At 42.7% G+C, this 26,567-nt stretch overlaps 1 protein-coding gene across 2 annotated transcripts in view; it reads left to right on the forward strand.

Annotated features, from left to right (window-relative positions):
* Nucleotides 1–13,177, forward strand: part of METTL25 (methyltransferase like 25) — a 1,210,930-nt gene extending 1,197,753 nt beyond the window's left edge. For both annotated transcript variants that reach the window (XM_069629316.1, XM_069629315.1), the window contains 2 exons: nt 2,906–2,977; nt 12,879–13,177. In XM_069629316.1, the coding sequence (XP_069485417.1) occupies nt 2,906–2,977; nt 12,879–12,968 (162 nt within the window). In that variant the 3' untranslated portion in view covers nt 12,969–13,177. The remainder of the gene's footprint in view (nt 1–2,905; nt 2,978–12,878) is intronic.
* The last annotated feature ends 13,390 nt before the right edge of the window (nt 13,178–26,567 follow it).

The following is a 26,567-nucleotide window of genomic DNA, read 5'->3' on the forward strand; positions in this document are numbered from 1 at the left end:
TCCTGAAGAATACGCAAGTGACAGGTGTTGTTATCCAGTGAGCCATAAGAGAAGATACTGCCTCCGGTGATACTTTTTGCCAATTAGGCTGATTTCCATGACAATAAGGAGATGCTCTTCCTTACTATCCAGTGGAGGTGTTATTCTTGAACAGCACAAGAGTTCTTGCATAATTTACAAGTATCCTTGTCTCCTAAATGTTACTTAGAAAGTCAGGTGTCTTTAGATCTTCAGATAATCTTTATATCGCATACAATGGTGTTACTTCTAGTAGAATGGTTGTTAACTGACCATTAAAACACAGGGCTGGCCTAACATAATGATTGACATGCAAAATATGTGTGCATAATTTTTCTGTTTGACACCAAATGTCTACTTATTTCTAGAGGTCTTTCAGGACAATGGGAGAAAGCAATGTCTTTGTGGGGGCGTATTAATCACACCTCACTCTTTTAATATCTAAATATTTGGTTAAGTGTTATCAAAAACTTTTCAACATTTTTGGGGGTATTGTTTGATAAAGCCAATTTAATTATAGGGGACTGTGTTGCAAATCACAAAGGTAAACCTATACACTCTATTTCACAAGACCGTGTGCAAATACAGTTTAAAAAAAATTAAGTGACCATTGCCATGTATTTTTGTTTCATTATAGCTGTAGCTAACTTTATGGATGTTCCACCTGGTCCAAATCAGCACCGGTGGTCTTCAATAGACATATACATCTGTCACCAAATTGACAGTGAAGCCACCTAAGCCATGCCTCACAACTTTTGTAACAAGTGTTTATTTTGTTCAATTTCTCATTTGCATCCTTAAGCCTGTACCACAGATGTTGTCACCTTCTCTTGTTATTTTTCTTGTTTAATATTTTCCCACTAAGTTTGGAAAGCAGTAACGGAATGGCAGGCAACAAAACAATGGCCTTGAGGCTTGCCCACAGTAATACCACAGGCTAGGATTAATTCAAAACTTTCCAGCCGTTGCTTTTCTGTTTTGTTAGTCCGCCTGCGTGGGACGGCTATGCCCAGATGTGGGCCCTGAGTTTTCCTAGCGACCCAAGTTACATCTCATTTTCAATAGCAAACGCGCCTGAAATATGTCTAAGTTTGCTTGTGGTTTCAGCCAGAGTAGTTCAGGATGGACTGCCCCTTTGGAGTAGGAGCAGGGGAGGAATTGGGCCAGAACAATAAAGAGCTGCACAAAAACTGTCGTGTCGGAGGGCCGTTCCGTGTAGACACAAGGCCCGAATGCATTGAAAGTTGAGGAAGCTCTCTGCCCCAGACTGCCGCAAATCTCCGAAGCATCTGAAAGCTGTCCTTCCTTTGCTCAAAAGCCAAAACTTAAACAATGAATCTGTCCAAAGCTGTACATAAGTCTCATGCTTTGCACACATTTTACTGTCAGGATGACTATTCTGACAGAGGAAATGAGCACCATATCGATTGTGCATTGCATGCTCAGAAGGAATGCACGCTTGAATTACTAGCACTGACATGTTGGATAAATTGGTGGTCGTTCTTATGTTCCCAAAATGCACTTTGTTTTTATGGAAAGCAGCCAGCAGTTGATATTCAGGGAGGCCCCAGACCCGCCCACACCACTGACAACCCCCCACAACCCCATGTGGAGAGATGCGGTGCAGTTCCCCCAGTAAATGTGGTCTATTTCCAGCAGGCGGTGAGACCAGGCATGATTTGCATATTTGTTTCCTCTAGGAGAATGGAAAAGAAAAGGAAATGTGACTAAAGAACTAGATTCCAGGTTAATGTCATACCGGTGGTGCGGAGAGGTAACAACGCGAACTGGCTCAGGGAACAGCAAAGAAAAATCACTTCTGTAATGAGATTGAGAAGAATCTGAATCAGCTGAAAGATGATTCCCCACCCTCTTGCCTGGATCTGGTGCGCTGCTGCGAGCCTGCTTCTCAGAACAGTGCAAACAGGAAATTATTATCTTTTGTACCTGTGAAACGGGTCTTGTGTGGCTGAACAATAAATAAACTAGTGCGTGGTTAAGCACAGCAGAACGTAGATTGATTTTGGCACTTTGGTCTCAATTATGAGTTTGGCGGTCATTTTGTGGTAAATCTGCCAAATTATAGCCAAATTCGATTGCCGTTACCTCCACTTGGTCCTGTGGAGTTACCACTGGAATACAAGCGGTGGTAGAGCGGTGTAATTCCCCATTTTTGGAGTTCATAGGACTCCATGGGGATTTAGCAATTTACCACAGGTGGAATTACTGTGTGGTAAATTCACCGGTTTGTTTGGGCGGTAAAGAGGTGGATTTACCTCCAGCTACAAGCTGGAGTTGAGTACAACACTTTTCCTCCAAAAATCGTGTGATTTACAGCACTGTAATTCCACCGTGTGTAAATCCGCAAAAACCTATAATTTGGCAGTGTGGGAAAAACAGTGGTAATTCTGTTGACGCCAAAAAAGGCTGGTAACGCAATTGCTGCCACTTTTTCCTGCAACACCAAACTTGTTGAAGCCCTTTCTGCCCTGTGCCCGGTTATAGAAGAGATTTGTCTCACTATGATTTCCGTCTCCGCTTACGCATTTTGCGCAACTGGTGCTTTTGTTAAAAAAGGCTAATGTTGTCCACCTGCTCCCCAGCACCTTTTTTCCTCGCTAGGTTTGTAATGTTTTGTGCACATCCTGCTGAATACAATTCCATTCCTCTGTCACTTTTTTGTACTTTAACTTCTGTCCTATACATTTCTGCTCTGTCAAACAGTCCTATTGATAACTTCAGGAGCCCACCTCTCGTCATTGGCAGAGAACATATTGAATTATTCCATTTAACCTTCTAGAACTAATAGAACTAAAGTACATGTTCTGTATGTAAATGTGTTTATTGCAAATACTGCTAACGTTTATCTCGTCGAACTTTATTCCAGCTAAAGGTTGTTCTGTCTCCTTGTATTGAAGCTTTAATACTCCTGGACCGCCTTTGCTATCTCAGAGAACAGGTATGTTAATTTATTTAGTTTATTTTTCATGGGCTTTGGGAGTACTTATATAGCATGCACCTGCCCCAGGATTGTATGTACTTCACCTAGTACATTGATATATATTATTTTAATATGCTGTTATAATGTGCGAAATCACTACTGGAGTAGTTTCAGAACATTTCTAGGTGTATGGTTACAGAGGCACACTGGATATTTTGCATAGAGTTTTAAATTAAAACAGCCTGTTGCAGTTAATGTTTATCTTTACACACTGTCTATAAACACAGGTTACAAAATGCAAACAATTACAAATATCAAATCCAATTAATCCCCCATCTACACTTTTTGATGTCCTTATGATATAATGTTCAGTACAACTGATTATTCTACCAAACGCATTTAGGAAGACCCGTCTCTTAAACATCATCCTTAGTACCTATCATAGGTTATTGAGGATGTTGTCTCTCCTTATCAATGGTGTTGATTAGTTTCGTAATGTAAGACCAAAGCTGATATAACGAATTTGATAGGGTTTAACCAAGACGCGATTATAAACCGAATATAAACAGGGACTTCGAGTGGGAACATTTCTGGTTGATTCCATAGAGTGTTGCTAAGAACACAATCAGCAAAACACAGGCCTCAGTGCTCCACGGCAGTGAGATCTGGGTGTGAGTGAATAGCAGCTGTGTGACAGTTTCACAGAATACATTTTTGCGGAAGGTGGTGGGCTGCCACCCTGATACCACGGAGACGCCCTGAGGCACCAGTTGGTCGTGTCCAGTATTGTGATTCAGGCCCACAGAAGGTTTTTGAACTGCTTATTGAGGCTCCACCTAGATAACTGCGTCCTCCGTCAACCGTAATTTAGCTCACGTTGTCAACAAGGTTACGGTTTCTGGGGTATCAAACAGGTATAGCTGCTTTAGCAATACTATAACCTTACTAAGCAGGTGAGGGTTTGGGAATATTGCAGCCCTTTCCAGTCTATCGAAGGGTCAGCTCAACACATTGCTCAAGAGTAAGGCGACGGAAATAGAGTTCAGTGAAACCTGGAGCCACAGCAAATACCCTCTCTGAAGTGGTACAGCAAGTACACAGCAGCTGAACTCAAAATGGTATAATTAAAATAAAGGCTCTGGTACGAAGCAAAGTAGGAGAATGCTGATGACCAGGTTACATGTGTTGCCTCTGAAGGCCCATATTGCTTGGCTGGATACCCATAAGAAATGTTCATGTGGGTACAGCTGCAGTGAAGAAACGAAGCATGCTTTACTTATTTGCAATACATTTTTCGACTTGAGGAGGAAATAGTTGCGTCCGCATGTTAGAATGAACAATATAAAGGGTTGCATGGACTTAATGTCAATGATTATTAATTCCAATGACCCTGTTTTATGCAAGATGTGGTGGGATAAATCAAAGTTGTTTTTAGTCGTGGGCAAATAATTTTATGATGTTTTTTAGACTGTTTCTGTGTGTGATTACTGCATGGAATGTGTTAATGGAATATTATTGCGATTACATTTTTTAACTGAACATCTAGGAAAATGCAATATAAAATTGAAAACTAAGGTGCAATACAGTTTTAATGGTGCTGTTAGGATTTCGAGTAACCAAGCATCAAGGAAGAGTACGTGATTTTGTTACCCTGGATTTGGTCTACATAATTTTATGTAGATAATCATTAAACGATATTCATCTATCAATAATGAATGCATTAGAACCATAATTTATCAACTCGTTAATCTCATGTGGTTGTGACGAATCCCAGGGTATTGTCACATCTTCCATGGGTGATGAAGCCCTTTCCCATGCGACCAGGGAGGACAGCGCGCTACCCGATAGGCCCCCTGGCGGTGGTTCTCAGTGGGTGGATCTCATGCGATTGGTGACAATGGCCCTGGGAGAACACATTATTCATCCTCCCCTTTGGTGTCCCCACCTTCCTTAACCCCCCACTCAAATCTCTCTGGTCCCTCACACCCCTATTTGTTATGATTTTGCAGAAGACACACTAAAAAGGACTGGGACGAGGAAGAGGGAGACTCCCAAACCTGATACAGGATGGCACTGTGACGAGGAAGATGAAGCAACGAGGCGCAAGCCCACAGCGGAACCAACACATGAGGTACAGCTACCAGGAGGGCTGGCTGATGGTAAAAAGGGAAGAATGACTAATTCCGTGGTTCAACAACCAGCCCTGAAGGAGCATGAAAGGAAATCCGAAGTACCTACAGACTGGAGGCCGGGACGCAGACTGCCACAATAGTGAGGCAGATCTTATCAGTGACAGAGACACGGGAAGCCAGACCTGCTAAAACCGACCGGGAACAGAGATGCGGGCAGCTGAAGGTGAGGGAGAGACGCTGGAGCTGCGGGGCTGCGAGAAGGAGAATTCTGAGCGTGGCAAGAGCAGAGCTTCGTTCCAGCTCCCGAAGAGACTAGAGACCACACTGAGAGTTCCCAAAGGTAGCGAAAGGGACAGACTAGTCAGGGGGGCATTAAGGGAACTGAGAAAACCTGTGAAAACAAACTTTTCAAACTCAGTAAGAACATCCCGAAAAGCCCAAGGGAGTGAAAGGGATCTTGCGCAATATAACGCAAACTTTGCAAACCTGACAAACCTGATAAGAACATCCCAAAAAGCTCAAACGGGGGAAAGGGATCCTCCGCAGTATAAAGCAAACTTTGTAAACTTTATAACGGCATTCGGTGAGGCTATCTCCTTTTAGCTCGCCATCGTTTATTTGCTTTTGAAAAGCCATCGATCTTGAGGCAGACTCTTTTGTAGCTCTTTTGAAGAGATTGTATTTGTTTTTAATATAATTGTGTCCTTTGGAAAAAATAAATCATATTGTATTGGTGTGTTGCTTTACATATTTGGGAAGTCTTTCTTGCATTCCAACGTTTATTTGCTTTTGCTTTTGAAAACCTACCAATCTTTAGGCAGATTTTTTTGTAGCTCTGTTAAAGTGATCGTAAAAAACACATTATATCTGACTGGTGTGTTGCTTTTACATATTTGGCAAGTCTTTTTTCCATTCTTGCTGTTGCCGCGTCACTCACCCATGGGATTGCAGGCACTTATGTGCCAGGGGAGTGAATGCGTAGCGTACGCTCACGACGAGCACGCCAAAGGGGTGCTAAAGGCAAGCTTATCTGTGCTCGACCGAGGAGCTGGGACAGGATCTTTATCTAAGGCGGATGTTTGCAGGAAGAGTCCATCACGGAGGATGCTATTGCAGCTCGCGCATCCCTCTACCAGACATCCCCTAGGATTTGTGCCAGGCGAGGCACTTTGTCTGGTCGCTGTGACCTCTCTGCAGTATACTTTAAAATGCCTCCTACTGAATGTCCGCTCCCTTGTCGTGTATTCTGCACATTGCTGCAACCTTCTGAATGAGCATTTTCCAGATTTTACTTGTGTCACAGAGACTTGGCTCAGTGATTCTTCTGGTCATCTGGTGTTTCAATTTCTACCTACAGGGTTTAACATCATGTGTGGCTTCAGAACCAAGGCGGTGCAGTGTGGGAGCTCTTATTTTACTTGACCTCTCCGCCGCCTCTGATATCATCGACCATGTGGTCCTGCTTGAGCGCCTTACTGGGGCTGGCCTCTTTGGTGCCGCCCTACCCTGGTTCAGTTCTTTTCTTTCTGGTCTCTCTGTCTTCCCCCTTTTCGCTCTGCTACCGGTGCTCTCACCTGCAGTGTTCCTCAAGGGTCTGCCATCTCTCCAATATTGTTTAATATCTACATTCAGCTACATTCACTCTCCCAGGGATTACTGTGCTATTCTTACACTGATGATACTAAAATCGTTGTGCGGCTAGACCTCTCATCAGATGAGACTGCGTCTAGACTTAGGCTTTGCCTGGCGGCCGTGGGGGATTGGATGGGCAGAAATTGGCTCAAGCTGAATGACGATAATAGCGAGGTGCCGCCGCTCTCTTTGTACTCCTCTTTTCTGGCTCGCTACTCATGGCCCCTTTCCTCCTCCTGTTTTGCCTGTGAAGGATCTGGAATTTAAAATCCCCATCACCCTACCGGCTGAAAACAGATCAGTGCTGTGTGTCAGAAAGTCCACTTTAGCTTAAAATCGTCCATAAGGGCCTTCCCGTTTATATCTACGTAATTTGGGCCCCCAGTAGTTGCCTCTTTTGTCCTGTCTGCTTTGGATTATTATAATGCTCTGTTTCTGGGGCAGCCCACCTATCTTAGTCTTTGGTTTCTGGTGCTACAGAACTCTGCGGCCACAGTGGCTATGTTGGCACCTCGATATTCCCATACTACACCAGTGCTTTGTCACCTGCATTGGCTCCCTGTGGCCAAGCACATACATTTTAAGTCCCTTTGCTTGGTTGATCACGCCTTCTACGGTATAGGTGTGGAATAACTACAGCTGAAATTTCATCCTTACGTTCCTGCTCCGGCCTTGAGCTCGGCCCAGGCGTTCATAGTCATGATCCCTGGTGCTAAGTTTGCACATATTGGTGGTTGAGCTCTTTCTGTTGTCGCCACCAAACTGTGGAACTCACTCCCCTGGTCACTTTGCATTACAAAGAATCACCTCCCATTCAAGCGATCTTTGAAAAGCTATTTGTTTTAATTTGACTAGTTCCCGGTAGCTCCCTTTCTGATTGCAGTTTAGTGCCAAGATGCCCTTGGGTGAACGGTGCGCTCTAGAAGTATCCATACCACAGCAAATAATAACATCCAAAGATTACAAGGGGATGAAAAAGAAGGCATAAATGCGAACTTTATAAACCCACTAGAAACGCACCGAAGAGCACACGGGTGTGAGACAGAGAATCTGAAATACGTTACGAACTATGTGAAGCAGATAAACACTTCCCTAGGGACACCAGGGAAAAGGAGAAGAGAGAAACAAGCAGAAACGAACATTGAGAGTGAACCTAGGTTGGACAGTACCTAGCAGGGGAGTATACCAGGTCTGTCCTAGCATACACTAGGTAAAGAAGGGACAAGGATCCCACCAAGCCGAAGGAGGGACCCAGATCAAAGTGGGCAAAACCCACCAGTGGAATGCATAAGGTTTGAGGACACAACTCCCAACAAGAAGTTTTATAATCAGAGGGCTAGAGCCAAAAACATAGAAACCGTTGAGAATCGAGTTGTGGAAATCAAGTCGTGCAGGCGAGTAAACCAGACTTGAAATGCTATTCGAAAAGTCTATGGTGAGATCTGGCAGGTTAGTGAACCAGGCCTGACAAGAGACTGGGAAGGATAATTGTTGTGCTACTGACTGGGGAAGAGGAATTCCCCAGAGGATTTGAGTAACATTATGTTTTGAACCAAAGGAACCAGGAACCCAAGACAAGGTTCCCCCCAGGAGAGCAGGGAACTGGGTTATGTTTAAGTTGGATGAACATTGAACTGTATACATTCCTTTTGCAGAAGAACTGCACTTTGGTGTCAGCATCCAGAACAAGAGAGGTATACTTCTGGTATTAAGAATACACCCACTTTTCCTTTAGTTAGATTTAGAGTGTAAATGAGGAAAATAGGTTTAGACACAGGACGGTGGACATTTTTGTTTGATGGACATGCTGATCGGGTCCATAGTATTCTTTTGTTGAGGCAAGGCAACCCCTCTTAGTAGTTAGGGATAGTTGGACCTTTCCCCCAACTCCCTTTTCTTTCTTGTTTAATCAATACAAGTTTATGACCAACACTTCCACCAAATATGTGTCAAGATTCATACTTCTGCACCCTTACAGGGTGTAAATGTCTTGAGTCCTGTAGTATCCACTATGCAGTCCAGCTCAAAACCTTTATCTACCATTGTTTGGTTGTTGGAGTCAGGACAAAGCAAATGGGTTTCAAACTACAGGTTCTACATGCCATGTAGCAGCCGTTTTCCATTCAGGTATGCTTCAGAATAGGAAATGCTTCCCCTGAATCATGACATCCCTGATCAGTGATAGATAATTTGACCACCGTCTGAATGAGCGTAACATTGCTTGGTGGCTATGTAGGAAGATTGAAGTCACTCATCGCTCCCTGACCCTAACATTGTTTAACCACACTATACATAGCTATTCGTGGTAGGACCACAAGTGCAATTGCCTTGTTTTTGTTGGATAAGAATTGAAAATGATGTTTGGCTAACCAAATTCTAAAAGACAGTCACAAAATGTGTGGTTAGTGCTCGTCTACCTGGAATTATGATACCTGCTGTGGGGTGTAGCTAAGCTGCCTGATACTTGCTGTGGGGTGTAGCTAAGCTGTGTAGGATCAACTCGAGGCAAACACAGAACAATATGTTAAACATGGTTCTATTAGGACTATTATCAAATTTGGACTAAACTAAAAAGAATGTAAAACAAAACTTCAACGGCATGGTTTGTTCTGCGGTCTCCTGGTGTTTCCTTTCATCTCCCTCTTTATCTCATCTTCCAACCTCCTCCTCGATTCTCTTTCTCTCCTCCCTGATTCTCTCTCCCCTCCGCCACTCGAATGTTACCTTTAACGTCCTCCTGTCAACTTTCACCTCTTCATGTTCCTTTCAAGTCTCCACTAGATAGCAATCTTTTCCTTCCTCTCTTTTCAGTCCTCCAACCGCCTCTTTCTCCATTCCCTCCTCCACTTCCCTCTGCTAACCTCTAGGATGTTCCTCCCCTCCTTCCTTATGGCAGGATTTTAATTCTATCTCAATGCTCCTTCCGCCAACCCCCTCTCTGCTCCCAAAAGCCTCTGCATCTTGCTCGCCAATTCCTTAAATGCACACCACTATCAGATTCCCTGCTTATATTACACCATACCGGGCTAGCCCCTCCCACTGGGCTGCCCTATTTGTGAGTACTGACAGCGGAATATACTTGTGGTGGCGGTTATGAGATTAGGTCCAAAATAATTTCACCTGCGGTTAATGGGTCTTAGCCGTGACCCATGCCCAGGCAGACCAAATTACTTTCAAGTTTTGCTGCCATTTTGGATCTCAGCTGTGCACACCTTACTTCACTGTGTTGCTAGCCCTTGCAAACTAGCTCTGACTCTGAAAGTAGCTAATTGTGTGTTGCCTTTGATGGTCCCCTGCCTCTGTGCTGGCACAAGGTGGCATGGGCCTGGGTAGGGTCACCCCATGCGCCCACTCTGGACCCAGGATCACACAATGGTTGTGGCTTCTGGCCCCCTATGACCTTGAACACAGACAGGGTACTCTGTCATAGTGGTTTCAGCTGAGGAGTGAGGACAAAGGATGATGCACTGTTATATCGTCTTAAAAATGTTAACACCTAATTTACATCTTGTACCAAAGGACGTTCCATTGGAGATTTTAGTAAGAAATTAAGATAGTTGTTTCTTAGAAGAGAGCAAACGGTTCTTTCACTGAATGCTACAACTGAGAAGCACAGATGCCTAGTATGCCAGGGATACAATCACTGTGATCAGCACAGGTTGCATGTCTCCCGCAACCCATGACAAGCATGCTCCTCAGGGCGCCTACATGATTTGCCTTCTCTGAGTGCAGAGAGATGAGATATGTAGCCCCGCTCTCTGCATTGTATCTGGTTGATGCCAATGGAGTTGGCATGAGCACAGCACCATAGTCATTGCTTGACATTAATGTAGTCCCGCTCTCTAAAATGCATCTATGAGGCGCCAGGAGATGTGCCATGAGTGCCACATTAGTGGGCTTTGCCTGAAAGTACCCAGATGCTGCAGAATTTGTCAAACTTAGATTGGAATTTTGTTACCCAACCCATGGCATACCTATGATTTTAGACGCCAATGTTGACATGAGGATGTGAATGTCACCAAGCTCATTGAACTCTTTTATACTGCAGGTCCGCCTACAGGAAATCTCCTTTAGAATCCCTATAGGTATATAGGGCCAGCATGATTAACAGATCTTCAGATGGAATGACTTTCTTTTGTAACCTAGTGTGTTGCATACCTAATGTTTTCAATTTCAGTTCATTTTCCAGTACATTTCATGCTCACAAGCATTCTTCAAAATATCTCAACTGCAAGACATCTTCGAGTCCAGTATGTATGGTGTGCACATTATCTGGTTGTTTATTAGTGGAGTTCTGTGCTAAGTATGTCTGCTCTGACCCTCTTCATAGCGGCCTTAAGAGCACTTGGATTGTCTCCCTCATGCCCTATTCTACAATCACAACATCCTGTTTGCTCTTTCACCCTTTCCCCAATGTTGACTGTGAATAGAGGCCACACTTCAAAATATCACATATCTCCTAGGCGCTAGAAACAATGGTTTACATGAAATGCTGACATGTCAACTAGGAGTTGTATCTCTGTTAAATGCTCAAAAGGCAAGAAAGAAAAGTTCATACAGTAGTTCACTCTTTGGACTATTGATAAATCATAAGAACAAGTCTCTGTGGTTAGAGATCATGAGGTGGGTACCAGCCACTTAGAACAGTTAATGAACAAATCAAACACTGACATAAATAGAAGGAAAAATGACATTCAGCAATTATTGTGTATTATTTCATACATAATGATTTGAATTGAAAAGACACTTAAATGATTAACACAGAGTTACATGGTAGTTGTTACATTGACAAGGATAACAGCAGTTCTAAAGAGGGAGTAATCAAAACAACTTGTTTAATACAAATAAAACAATGTTTACAATATATGGTGCTCTGTGACGGCTCCTATAGCCATAAAGAAAGTAATATTCTAACAGTGAGTTAGTTTCTTTTGTAAGGACAGTATGAGGTTAGATAAGTAGACGAGAAAACCACATTTATGTGGAAAAGAGTTCAGAAATAGGGTCAAAAAATGTCGGCATAATTTTCTACCATTAAGTATCAAATGTGAATATTCTGAAGCATAAAAGAATTAACAGTAAAATGAATTGAAATAAAAAGTATAAAGAGTAAATAATTCAATTCGGATAAACGTGGAAGGATCTAGGTGAACTAGATCTCAAAAAGATGGGAATTCATAGAGTTTTGGTGGTTCCCTTTAAACTTTAAACTTCACGTTTCAGCGGTCTCAAGTTGTTGAAATGCTGTCTTCATCAAGGCTCCATATCGGAGACACATAAGGTGTATAAGTGGTGTGTATGCCCAAATGAACCTAGAACACCCTAGTACACCTATAGAACCAATTTTAATTAGAAAAAAACTCAAGGCGCCGGTGGTGCTCTTACCTACCGGTGCTCCATCCCATTTTCTGAGTGCCAGAATGCATAAGGAGCAACACATCTGGTTATGGTGGTCCCGTTGTGTACTTGGTGGAAGGGGATTACAATTAAAGGTGTAGGATCTTAATGCTGCAATCGCTCCACTTTATGTTGTCTCATGGGATCCTAATTAAGGTCCAGTAGTAACTCCTACATCCGGACCTATGTAAGCAGAAAGGAGGGGAAAACTTGATGGATCCAAAGACTTTTGAGAGTTAGTGGTGTCACTATACAGTGATTTAGAATTAAAATAGATGACGTTGTCTATAACTAAAAGGGTAATACATTGTAACAATATTATAGTATTACCAATTGTCTCAGTTTGAATAAAGTAGTCCCAGTGCATGGTGACTATGAGATCAAAGTGAAAAAGTGACAGGTTGGAACACATTCATTGAACCCATGGTGGTAGATATTTAACCTATGAATCCACGTTGATTCTTTTTGTGGAAGGCTTTGATGTATGTCTGGTCCTCCTTTTATTTTCTGTACCACCCACCATGGAATGTCGTTTGGTGTGTGGTTGGCTTCCAAATGACACACACTGAACTGTGTAATTGATCAGAAAATATTATTAAGCACATACAGTTTGTATTTATGAGAGAATGACAACTTTCCAATTTAAACAAAAGAAATGTGCCTTTAGATGTGGGATACAAATGAATTCTTTACTCAAGATTGATCTGCCTCTTGCATCATATATTTTGTTAATTTACATTTTTGTTTATTATTTCCAGGACAACATGGCGTGGTCTGGATTGGTGCAGTTATTTGATCCAGTTAAATCTCCTAGATGCTACGCAGTTATTGGTGTGAAGAAACTATAGATTTTCAAGAGCAAGGACAATGATAAGGCATTGCTGCAGTTCAGTGCTTCTACTTTCCATTTTATATTCTTTTTTAAATGTGTTTTATTTTAATGTGTAAAATAGCTTGTGCCTTTTCATTAAAAATTCTATAATGTTTTAGCATTAGATCTAAACGAAAAACTGTATTTATAGTACTGAAACCTGTGAAATAAATTCGGTGCAAACTATGCTGTGTGGACATTGTCATCAACTGCACCCAAAATTATTGTTAAGAACGCCACTGGAATGAATTGCCAGTAAAATACCAAATAGTGCATTGGAGGGTTCTATGACTGAGAGGTAGGACATTGAGTACACGTGCAGACGTTATTTCCTCCTTTAGCTATTGCATTATGAATAAAGGGTCTGCAGTCAATCATGCAAAATTGCTATGGATTTGCCTGAAAACCTCACATTGGGAAGCAACACTAGGGGCCCTTTATCTGCATCTTGCACAGCCACTGTTGCTATCCACATTAACCATGTAAACCAGCTTATTGACTTTAAGGTTGCCAATTTAAATGAACTTACTTGTGTTTTATGATAAATATTTGTGATGTGAGAATTTATTTTAATACTATATATATGTATTCATTGGAAAAAAAAAGTTGGTAAAGAGAGAGTTAAGGTGATAAGATTTATTGCAAAAAATACTTGAAATTAACAGATGTGGGAAGTTTAGACCATCTTATCTTGTGCCCTCCACACTGTTAAAGTCCCCATGATGTTGTTTTATATGCTTTTGTTATACTATAGTTTATTTGGGGCCAACAAACCATGGCCTTCTGCTGTAGCCACTTTACATGTTGCACAAATGATTTTAACTGGGAAGGCCACTAGTCAGTGGCCTTGGCCTACCAGCAAAGGCGCATAACTCCCTAGTGACTTCAGGAGCCACTGCCCTTCGGGCATTTCCAGTGGCCCACCAGCCAAGCTGATGGTCTCAGGGTCCACATTATATTCCACTGGCTATGGTTGTGGCATGTGCAACAATTCTTCTCAAGACCCTTTACCCCCTGCCCAGTAAATGTGATCTTTGCAGGTTTAAAAGACTGTGCAAGTGACTTTTTTCCCCTCTTCCCATTCCCGTGATAATTTTCAGCTGAAATATTGTTTCCTAAATGGGCTCCCCAACTCCCCCACTTAACGTGTTGACGTCTCCCCCCTTCCCACATCTGGCCTCATCCAAATAGCATTTTTAGCTCTTTTCATTTTCGGCTTCACTTGGTATTACTGCAGCAAGCCCAAGCATTGGGCATAAAATAAATGTTAGTTTTTCATTTCTGAAAAGCCTCTCTGCTGCAAAGCATAATGGGAGATATGTTTTTCGTGCTCAGTCGACACCCTCTCCTCCACTGAATATTGAAAAAATACTAGACAGATTTATGCCAAAACCAGCAAAAGGCACATCTGCACTTTGTGCCCAGGTTTTTCTTATTTGATCCAAATCCACCAAGCATTTGTGGGTAGCCAGTGAAAACCTGGTTGAAAAAACAGTGCACAAATAAAAGCTGCTGATTTAACAATGAGTTACATTTTTGCCGTTTTGTACTAAAGTGACAATATACAATTTACATTTTTTGCGTACCATGTACTGAAGGCACAACGAACATTAACATGCATTCTCTAAATATTTTAAGTTAAAAGCAACACTGTAGATAAGGCAGTGCGTCTATCCTTCCAGAGTTTACCACGTAGTATAAGTAGCTATTCTGTGTGCTTTATTTACCCTGACCCGAAATTCTGCCTTTCACTCAATTATCTTTGGAAATGTAGCTGGCTAAAGAGTTCAGACATCTTACTTACTGGAGCTGATGCCTCACTCAGGCTGAAGTGGTGTGATACTTATGTCGTCTGTGTAAGAAGACAGTTACACATATGCACATGGTTTTTAGTTTCACTGTTTGTTTAATCTGTAATATGTATCTGTTCATTATAATTAGGGCTTCAAAAAATAACAAGTATTTGATTTCGCATCTTCCAGAACATTGTTGGTTTCCAACGGTGTTTTTACGAACAATATTTTTAAACGTGCCATTACTTTGATCAGTGCACAATATTTAAGCACTCTTTATTTTTTCAAAGTAATTTCTGCTAAACATTGTTTTTAAAACACTAATATCACAAACAACCGCTTTTATTGTGCTATGGTGTTCAATCAATGCACTTTTTCTCTACGAGAAAATAAATGGGAATAGTTCTTAATAACTTTTTCACCTATTTTTCCCAAAGTGTCCAGGTTGGTGGGGCTCAGGAAAACATTTCTTCATGGGGAATTTCATCCAAATCAGTCTAGTGAATGCACTGTTATTAGCAATACAATTTTGGGGAAAGTCTTGTTCAGGAACAGCACCCCAAACTGGAAAATGTGGGGCACATTCCACAATTGGTTCAAAAGTTATCAAGCAAAGAAGAAAACTGCTTTGGGCCTACTACATTGATTTTCCCATAGAGAAAAAGATGCTTGCTTTGAACATGCGTAGAGTGAAAACCTCTGGATGTATTTGTGCCAAATAAGAAACAAGTTGGACACAAAGCATTGCAGATATTTTTTTTTAGATATGGTGTAAATTCATCCAGTAGTTCTTTTAAAATGTTATGGTGAAGTGGTGAAAGGGATGCCTTGGGTCCCAAAAACATTTGTATATTTTATAAGGGAGGCATGGTATCACAAGTATGACACTGACACAAAAGGTACAAGTTTCATAACGTTTATTCAATTTTCGGGGTTTGGAAAAACTCCTTCCTTGCCCTATTGCTATGATGGGAGTTGTCTCTACCATCAAATAATAAAGAAAAAACAGTCCTAGTCAGTCTTTGTCAAATCAAAAATGGCCTATACTAACAAAACCTAATGCCTGCCCTATCTCTTATACAAAAAGTCTGTAAAGGGGAATATGTATGCAAAGGGAAATCAGTGTTATAAAGTCTCAAGATGGCTGAGTCAGCTCTCCTCCCCACGCTGACAGCACGGAGTAAGGCGGCCCCCATAAACAAGATGAAACACTCTGGCTCAGGTTCTCAAAAATAAGGCAGTTCAAAATGTGGGTCGCGTATTCCAGTTCACAAAAAAGTTATTTCACAGTTCAACAAAAGGTTCACATGAGTCTCCCTCCGTCTGGCTCGGACCTCTCAAAGCTTTAACCGTTCACATAGGTCTCCCTCAGCCGGGCTCAGACCTCTCAATCAACAAGTACCTGATTCAACGCAGATCTCTCTCAGCCGGGCTCGGATCTCGCAATCACAGCACTTGCAGGGTTTCCCTTCCCCAAGCTTTATTCGCATTCGTTAGGGGTTCCCTTCCCCTAATTTATTACACTTCCAGTTCACGTAGGTCTCCCTCTGCCGGGCTCTGACCTTTTTCTGATGTCGAAGTCTTTTGAATGTGTGAGGGTTTTGCCATAGACGTCCACAGGAACACTTCGAACTTCTCTTCAGCTCACACGCTTATGTTATTTGCCCCAGTGTTTCTTGGTCTTGGTAGTTCAGTACCATAAGCACACAAGTTCAACATTCACCTTTTCACTTCCCCTTTTGCCGGTGTTAATCTTAACCATTACGCATTTTAGTGTTCATTCCTTTGCTGCTTTATAACAAGATATCACATATTTTGCAGAGACTTTTGAATGGACTATTTCCCGTCTCTGGACCACTCTGCTACTCTGTATCACTGGCTTCACAGTTATCAGTAATTTAAAGTTCACCACAGGTCTGCCTTCTTTTGCTTCTCATCAGCATGCGCATATCCTTCAATTGTGAGATATACTGTTGCGACTTCAATAATTCCTTAACACACACCAGCCTTTCATGTCGTTCGCTAACTCACCGGCTGTGCGCCTTCCATTCTTGTTTTTGCAGTTTAAATTCACGAGTCAAGGTTAGTACCGCAGGCTTTGCCTCACCTCCACAACTCTGTCGTTCACCCGGGAGGGTTGCTGGAATCCTTGAAACACAATGCAGGTTTCTTCTTGTCTGGGTTTTGGCTTTCTCTGGGTATCTTTCACAGCTATTTGGAGGCAACAACCTCCTGCAGGGATCTTCTGGGTTTCCCTACTCTTTTCTCTCATCCCTCGATCGGTCGTTCTGCTCCAGTGGGTTTGCGTTCGCCCTGGAAGATCTGCTCCTTCTCATGTTCCACCTTGCTCAGAGTTTATCTGTATGTTCCGCCTTTTATCCGTGTGTGAAGAGCTAATGGGTATCAGATGTATGTGATATTAAAGTCAAGTGCCTGACTTTGCCTGACCCAATTAGTGGGACATGGCCAATGTAATGCTTGGGTGTGAGTCTGCTTTTCCCCAGAGCGCACTGTCCATGTGAAAGTGTTCATGCAGGGTAGGGGGGGTTGAAGTCTCAAGATATCCTGGGGTAAAGGTGTTACAGTGGGGTAAAGCCACATCTCGGCAGCGGGTGTCCCAATCCCACTGCCCGAGGACCACTCACCCAGGTGATCCTCACACACTGGTCCACCCCCAGGGTCTGGATCCAAAGGCTATGGCCATACCCTGGCCACCTGAGCGACAGATCCCTGTCGGACTAGTAGGCGAGACACCCTTTGGTTTCTCACAATCTCCAATTGTAAATTGCAGCACTAAAGCTTTTTAGAAATAAAAGCCACCCTTTTTGTTTGTTTGATGTGAGTGATTCCTTTGTGAAGCCAAAAAAAGAACATTGCTCAAAATGATATTTGGAAGATGAAAAGGGGTGGTTTTACAACAGGCTAAGTGCTGTAAGGAAGGCATGGGAACATGAATGAAGACCGACACAAATGATGCAAAGTTCTGAAAATCTCAAATGAATTACTGCAAATAAATAAAGAACACCAGTCATGATTCAAACATTAACAAGAGTTTATTTAGCTTGAAGAGGTCTTATGTTCTACTATGTCTGCAGTCATAGAGAAATTGAGCAATTTGCATTGCGGCCAGTTGGCCTTCAATACAATTTTGACCTGTATCGGTTGTTGCATTACAGATAGTTTATGACCTGCATAACGTATGCATTTTCTGCAAAAACACATTGGTCCTCACTCTAAGTCATGTCTGTACAATTTACTGTTTTCAGAGCAACACGGTTTACATCGTTCCCAGCGCAAGGAGACATTCTTCACATATCTTTATCTATGTTTGTCTTTGACCAAAAGGTCACTGTGTATTTTGGCCTGGTAGTTCACTTAATTCATCCTTCCTAGAATGTACACGGCACATTATGTTTTCTCTAATCACTGGTTGTCCAATTAGCTTTGGAAGTCAGGAGTCAGGAAGACACATAAACTAACCGTTTGTGCCTGCTTGTTCAAGGCTTGAAGCTGGCAAAAACATTAAATTAAACATTCCTTGCAGAGACACGGGTTGAAGCTCTTCAGGCTGTGAGCATTTTAAACATGAAAATGAAAACCCATCAGAATGAGCGAAGAAGCGAAATGGAGTCTGAAAGTGCTTTAAATGAGATAGGTGAGGCTAACACAGAATGGTTGCCTTTTCACAAACCCTACTTTAAGCCTAAGCTAACACATTCCAAGTCAAACATCATAATCATTTATATCAATGGCAATAAATTGTTTGATCTCTACATCCTTACATCCTTCATGATCAATGCATTATTCACATTAACAGGAGGACATGGTTCAGGTTTCAGTCTCTTTAGAGCCCTATAGCAGCAGTTACCCAGTATAGAACCTAAAACTGGTAAACATTGTATACAGCAGCAACACAATAAAATAACTCCAATGAATATTGCAAGGGCAGAGAATATCTTCCAACCCCATGCTCTAAATAAATTCCAAGCCTGGGTCCCAATGTCTCAAGCACCTTCATCAACGTGGATTTCAGATCCCATTGTGTGTAATCTTTTGATAGCCTGAAACACAGTAGGGGTGGAGTCAGCTATATACACGCAACACGCTGACCCGACCATTTTGCAAACTCCTCCTCTTTCAGCTAACATAACATCTAACACCATTCTATTCTGAAAAGCAACCAGTCTAATAGCCCTTTGTTCCAACGTCATATTAAACAATATATCAGTAGTCTCAGTAATGGTTCTCTCCAACCTTCTGATATCTCGAGAGTTATTCACTTGGCCCCAGGAGGGAACCATGGATTTTCAACACATCCCCTAATATTTGGAGAGAGGTGTCATCATCGATCCCCCTCCTAGAGCAATGTTTCAATATTTCTGCAGTTGAAGTTAAGTAAACCCCTAGCAACAGTATCTCCAAGTAGCATGTTCCCTTCCAATCTTTGGGTAACAATGGATACGCTAGTTTCCCCACAGAAAAAGTATGTGGCTCTCCAAGTGTATAAGGGCCTTGTCTCATTCACCAAAACAGCAGTGTACATACATTTGTCATATGTACCCATAAATCGAGAACCTTCTTTACTTAAACAAAATGGTACTGTATCAGGATTATGGTTGATGGTGTAAAATAGGAGAGTTGCTTCCCTATTTCCTACTGGTGACATTCGAAATATCATTGATTGGTAGGGTCTAGATCTTTTATCTGTATGTTTGGTAGAGGCGACATTGGTAGTGGTAGTGCTTTTATTAGCAAAGACAGAGCACCCTAGAGGCAGTAACAACTGCTGATCAAATCAATTGATGTTCGTCCCATCAAAGTTACCAGTGGTACTATCATTCCATTTACCAAAAAACAGAGCCCTAAAGGAAGCATAGCAAGCAGTTGATAATGGGAGTGGATATATGTACCAACCTAAACCTTTTTCACTGTGTTGTTGGAGGTGAGAACATACCCAGAAATGTGTCCTGTTTAGGATCGCATGAGTGCCATTCATGATTTTTTATGAGGGTGTTGTTGAGATACCCTTCTCTGTGCTCCAGATCAAGGGGGTGAAGGGTATGTGAATGCATATGGAAAGGAGACATGGTAGTGGAGCTGACCGTGGGCATTAGTGAGCTCAGGGAATGAGAGCTTTCTATAAACCATAAAACAGGTACCTATACAAGCACAATACACGCTACAATTTGATTTGATTTGGATTTATAAGGCGCGGAAGACCACAGGCATCAGTGTGCCGAGAACCCATCAAGAGTGGGAAAGGCAGAAGAAAAAAAAGCCAGAAGCAAAAAAGCCTAGCACAAAGTCAAAAAAAAATCAAACAGAATAGTCATTACACAATAGTTACTATTACATATGTATCCCTAGTTGACCATAGCCTTTTGGATCTGGTCTCTCCAGTTGCAATATTTCCCATGTTCTCGCTTCTACATGCCCCAAACAGAGGCATAGTCTTTCAGTGTCCGTTAAGAAGTCTCACTGACACAGGCTCTGTAAGTTCATCCGTGTGTGGCACCAGATCACATGGCCAATCTTGCTTGTAGTCTTCCTTTCCCCGCCCCCATCTACCTCCAGGCGTCTTTGGGGGGAATGGAGGGAATATAGTTGGTTTTGCGTGGGTGCAGTATTTTTACCACACGTTCCTACTCACAAATGTCATTCCCTAGCTATTTCCATGGTCGAAGGTTATACCGGGACACTCCGGGCACAGAGTGATCCGTGAACAAAGGATCAGTATCCGGAGGAAGTGGTGAATAATCGGGCTGCTTAGGCTCAGGATCGGCTTCTTAATCTGTAACCCTTCACACATGTGTAATATTATGGCGGCAATGAAATGAGGTTTATTGTCAGACCATATTACTCTAGGGTAGTACTCTTTTAGCATGACTTTTGCAGTGAATGTAACAGTATTATCCTTCAAAGGGAAGGCCTCAACCGATTTGCAGAATGCACATATTACTACTAACATATATTTGTAATTTTGGCATCGTTCCATTTCAATAAAATCAAAATTAATCACTTTGAATGGCATGGAAGGAGGTCCAAAACTACCCTTAGGTGCTGGTATTCCCTTCCCAATGTTGTGCTGTTGACAGATCATACAGTTCTAAACTAGTCGCTCCGCAATTTTTGGGATGTTGTCATTTCTCCATACTGGGTCTAAATGTTTACAAATACCTTTCATACTAATTTGAGCTGGCCCATGGGCCACAGTCACTACAGCCATTACATAGGCATTGGGCTGCATCTATCTTTGCTCATCATAATCAACCCAACATCCTTCATCATCCAACCCTGCTGGACCAGAGCACCATTGTTCAATTTCTTTGGCTGTGCCTTCAGCCTGAATTTCTTTCACGCTACTAATGCCCTCTTCCATCATCCCACTCTCAACTACCCACCGGGCAGATTCCAATACAAACATTCCTGATTGTGCATCTGTGGTCATTTGCTTGGCTATTTTGTCTGCAAATGCGTTCCCTTTCCCAGTATCGTCAGTTACTCTGTGGTGTGCTGCGCATTTCATTATAGCCAATTGTTTAGGGAGAGCCAATGCTCATAATAATTGCACTATCAAGGGACTGTGTTGAATCTTAGTTCCATGAGATGCTAAAAATCCCCTCTCTGCCCATAGTCTCCCGAAGTTGTGAGCTACTCCAAAGGCGACTGTCAGCATAAATATTTACTCTGAGCCTCTGGGATATCTCAAAAGCTCTAGTCAAAGCAATTATTTCTGCAACCTCCGCAGAATTGTGAGGAATTCTCCTGCTTTCGATAATGGTGTCTAATGTGGTGATTGCATAGGCAGTGGTAGAATTGCCGTCTGGGAGTTTAAAACAAGAACCATCACAAAATATTTCCTTGTCTGGGAATGGCAAGGGTGTGTCACTCAAACCAATCCTCCCTTTTGTGTCTTATTCAGTGACATAGAGGCAATCTTGATTGATGTCATTGGTACTGTCCTCATTTAGAGGAGGTAAAAGCTCAGCCAGATTCAAAGAACTGTATCTCTTAATTTTGATTTGGGGTGCAGAAAGAATGAGCTTGTCTCTTGTGAGCCCGGCAGATGTGCTTTGCTTAGTTTGTGTTCTATTCAGTAGTACATCTACCGAGTGAGGCACCATCATGTTTAAGGAGTGACCCAAAACTATGTCTTCACAATTTTTTACTGAGGTGGCGGCAGCAACTGCAGCCTTGAGACATTTTGGCAAAGCACAATCAACAGGGTCCCACGTAGAGGAAAAATAGCTGCATGGCCTGTTCCTTCCTCCATGTTCCTGTATCAAAACAGCCAAAGTGCAACCATCTCTCTCGTGCACGAATGGGACCAATTATTTGACATAATTTGGTGTGCCTAATACTGGTGAGAAACATGGAGCAGTTTTGAGCAGATCAAAAGCGTCCTGACAAACTGTATCCCAAGGTAGAGGTAAAGCTACATCTTTTCTTGTCAGTGTCAACAATGGCTTAATCATGAGGGAACCTTTTGGAATCCATTGTCTGCAATAGGAAGCCATCCCGATAAAAACCCTAATCTTTTTCTGTGTATTTGGTTCTGCCATGTCAAAGATGCTTTGTATTCTTTCAGGCGCAAGACACCTTCCCTCCTTGGACTGGAGATAGCCTAAATAGGCAACCTCCTGTTGACAATACTGACATTTCTTTAACAAGGCTTTATGACCATTGTCAGCTAGATGTTTCAGCAACTAGATAGTACCCTCCTTACAAGCACTCTCTGAATTAGCCGCAATAAGCAAGTCATCTATGTATTGTACGAGTGTTGAAGAGTTCCTTGAGGGCCCTACTGTAAATGCTAGGACTTTCGGTGCACCCTTGCGGTATTTGGGTGAAAGTAAAGGAATGTCCCCAAGGGAAAAAGCAAACAAATATCTGCTACCCCGGTGTATGAGTGAAAGGAAAGGAATGTCCCCAAGGGAACAAGCAAACAAATATCTGCTACCCTGGTGTATGAGGATGCTAAAAAAGGCATTTTTCAAATCAGTGGGCCTCATTACAACTCTGGCGGTAGCCGTGCCGTTAAAAACTGGCACCCGTGAATGGGCAAGAACCGGGTCATGCCGAGTTAGGCTGACCCGGTACGTGCCCATTTTCGGGTGCTGAAATCAAGGGCCTCCTCATCCCCGTCTGCCCCATGGGGCTGAATAGGGAAGGGGACTTTGGATGCACCGGCACATGCAGAGTTGTGCCGGTGCATCTGACGTGCTGTACTCGCGGTTGCCGGTCAGCCCGCCAGGAAAAACACAGCAGGCTGTCAGGCACCGACGAGCACAGCCCGTAGTATGGCAACCCGGGAACTGCGGTACCGGGATGCTTACCGGTACCGTAGTTGCCAGACCGCCATGCTTGTAAGGAGGCTCAGTAACTGAAAAATGCGTAGCCGTTGCAGGAATCATAGTCAGAATAATGGTGATGTCAGGAAGAATGGGAAACTGGGGTGCTGCAATCTTATTAATCGCTCTTAGGTCAATAACAAAATGGTAGGGTAATGCATTGTCACCTTTCTTATAAACAGGCAAAACAGGGCTGTTAAATGTGCTACCAGAGATTTCCTCTATTACACCTTGATGCATCAAGTCAGAGACAATACTTTTAAGTACTTGCTCACCATCAACTGGAACTTTATATTGGGGAATGCGAGGCAATCTATCTCCGGTTTTTAAAACAAGGTGCACTGGGTCAACATCTAGAATTCCAGCACTATTGTCATTAATTGCCCACAGATGTTTTGGTACTTGGTGCAACTCACTGGTTAAAGGCAAAGCCATGAATTGTGAGATGGAATTCCGCTGGGGAGAAATGGTCAAGTATAGTCCATTTGGAGAGCAGTAAATTACTGCATGTAATTTCTTAAATAAATTCAGCCCCAGCAGATTTTCACTGAAGTTGGTCGTTAACAACAATGGATCCGAGTCAGTGAAAGGCCCTAAAGAAATCAGCACCAGTTGAGAGACAGGGCTTACCACCGGGGCCCTAGAGAACCCTACTGATACATTTTCTTATCCTGACAGGGGAATATCTGGAACCTTTAAGTGGTCAATAGAGCATTTTTGAGTTGCTGGGTCCACCTGGTAAGTGTGCGCCCTATCCCTAACTTTCATTTCTACGTAGGGTCCTTTCTGGTCTATGGGGACAGGGGTGGGTTCAAGATTCTGCTTCGGGCTGTCATAGTGAAATAAAATATAATTGGATGTGAAATCTTCAGAAAAATAAGTGTGGGTAGTGTTTTTGAAAATGTTTGTGCCCCTAGTATTCTGTTGCCCATCTTGATTTGCTGTATTACTGTCATGTTGCTGGTTCTGGGAGTACTGATTTCTATTTGGTCCCTGCATGCCATTGCTATGTGCTCTCGACCTTCTACCGGGCATTGCTTTTGCCTTCTGCTGGAGGATCGGACACTGCGCCCTCCAGTGGCCTCTTGGTTACAATAGGCACATTGGTTCGCATTCACAGTCCCCATGTGTGGGGTAAACTGTCGCCTCTGCTGGGCATTCACATTCCCTCCCCGTGGCCCTCTCCCAGTTTGCTGCAAATGCACCCTAGTCTTTAAGTCAACCTTTTTCTTTTCAATCTTTTCCTTCTCATTGTTCACTCTATTCTCATAATACTGGGCCATATGTAGAATTTCGGATTGTGACTTAGTCTGCCACACACTTTCACAGGCAGTGATTTGAGACTGAATTTCAGGCAATAGCCCACGTACAAATTCATCAACAAACAATTTATTCCTGGTTCAGTACACAAATCCTGGCCATTGAAATCTGAAAACATCTCCTCAAACCTGTTAAAGTACTCTGTGGCTCCCTCTGTCTTCCCTTGCATGCAGGTGGTCAATTTATCGCAAATGATCCTTTTTTTGGGCACCAAGGACTTATGTTTGTTCACAATTAGGTTAGGTAATGTGAGTATGCTCTGAGGGGGTTTCTCTTCTGCTTTCCTTGTCCTGTCTGCCAGCTGAAGTGCAGCCCATGTATCACCAACTGCAGGTACATCATCTACGGTTCTATCCTGTTTCCATAAATCTGCCGGCAAGATGACAGGGAATAACAAGTCTATGTCCCCTAAAGTGGAAGCTGAGGAGTTCAAAACAGACTCTATTTCCTTATAGAACCCTGTTGGGGTTCTTTCTGATGTCAGGGGTGGACTGTTTAAGAGTGTTTACTTCCTGCCTTGAAAAGCGAACATGTACAAATTGCAAGATATAATGTGCGCGGGTAATTGATGCAGTCCCACCGGCAGTGCCTGCTTCCTCTTTCTGAGGCACAAGAGTAGGGGGAACATCTCTCATAGGTAGCTGCGCAGTGGTTTTCTCTGACCGTTTATTAAGGAGCAAAGCTAGGTTGAGGGACAGTGAGGTAAGTGGGGTGTCATCTGAAAATGTGTGTTTGTATATTGTCATAATATCTGTGGGGCAGCACAATTTTTTCTTACAGAATTTGTCTTGCAAATATTCAGCCATAACTTGTAACACCTTTTTTGAATGGATTGGGAATATTGGCTGAAAGTGTCGTGAATATCCATAGGGGAGATAGAGGCATCTGAAATCCATCTGAGAGTGTCTCTTGTGCTGACAGGCATTTCTTTGGTAATTGTTTTGGGTATGGGCAAAAATATTTTCTGGACATAGGATGTGTGTTGTGTATCTTTTAATTGGTGCAGCTGGTCAAGTTCTCGTTCAAAAGAAAATAGTTTTAACATGTGTTTTCAATGGTGTGTCTCTAGTACAGGACAAGAAATTCAAATCCTGCAACTCCTGTGGGACTGCGAAATCAGTAAGATCGCCCAAATCTGGGCCAAGTATTGTCCCATTTGTTCTAGCAATACTTTTTGTTCAGGAATGCCTCCATGATCATTCAGAGACCCAGAAGCAGCTGCTTCATCGCCCTCCTTTACATATAATTCCGCCCATTGCTGTTTTTTCTCTGCTCAAGGGGTACTGCACTACGAGTCACAGTTCTCTGGTTGCTGGGAGGTTTGAAGGCAGAAAAAGAGTGATATCAGAAGTGGCAGAGGTTGCTGGTGGCAATAACTGGGGTACATTTTGTTAGATTGGTCAGCTGCTTTTGACACCATTGACCATCCCACCCTGCTCTCTTGCATGTCCCCTGGTGGCTTCTCTGGCCAAGTTCTGACATGGTTCTCTTCCTTTCTGGGAGGTCGTTCCCAGTCTGTATCTCTCCCACCTTTTCTTACTCAGGCGTTTGCTCTTTTGTGTGGTGTTCCCCAGGGTTCCTCTCTGTCTCCCACCTTGTTTAATTTATATATTCAACCTCTTCTGGCCTTAATTCATGGTTTTGGTCTGCTATGTTATTCCTACGCCGATGACACCAAAATCATCATGCGGCCGGACCTTACTAAATCTGAATCTGTTGATCAATTGAAAAAATGTCTGCTAGCCATTGGGGATTGGATGGCAAAAAACTGGCTAAAACTTAGTGGGGAAAAACTGAGGTGTTGATAGTCGATACTACCACTCCCTCCTTGTTTTGGACCCCAGAGTTTTGGCTGGAGGGTTTTGGTCCCTTTCCTCAGCCAGCCTCCTCGGGTAAAGATTTAGGCGTGAAAATCTCAGCCTCTCTCTCCATGGCTGACCAGGTTTCCCTGGTATGCCAAATTGCCAATTTTAAGTTACAGAGGCTTCGGAAAGTCCTGCCGTGTATTCCTGTGAGGTTCCATGCCCCTGTCTCCTCCTTAATAATTAGCAATATTGACTATAGTAACTCTCTTTACCTGGCTCTCCATAAGCATCTCTTGTGGTGTCTCCA

This window comes from Ambystoma mexicanum, chromosome 12 (assembly GCF_040938575.1).
Source record: "Ambystoma mexicanum isolate Mex_15411 chromosome 12, UKY_AmexF1_1, whole genome shotgun sequence".
NCBI classification, from domain to species: domain Eukaryota; kingdom Metazoa; phylum Chordata; class Amphibia; order Caudata; family Ambystomatidae; genus Ambystoma; species Ambystoma mexicanum.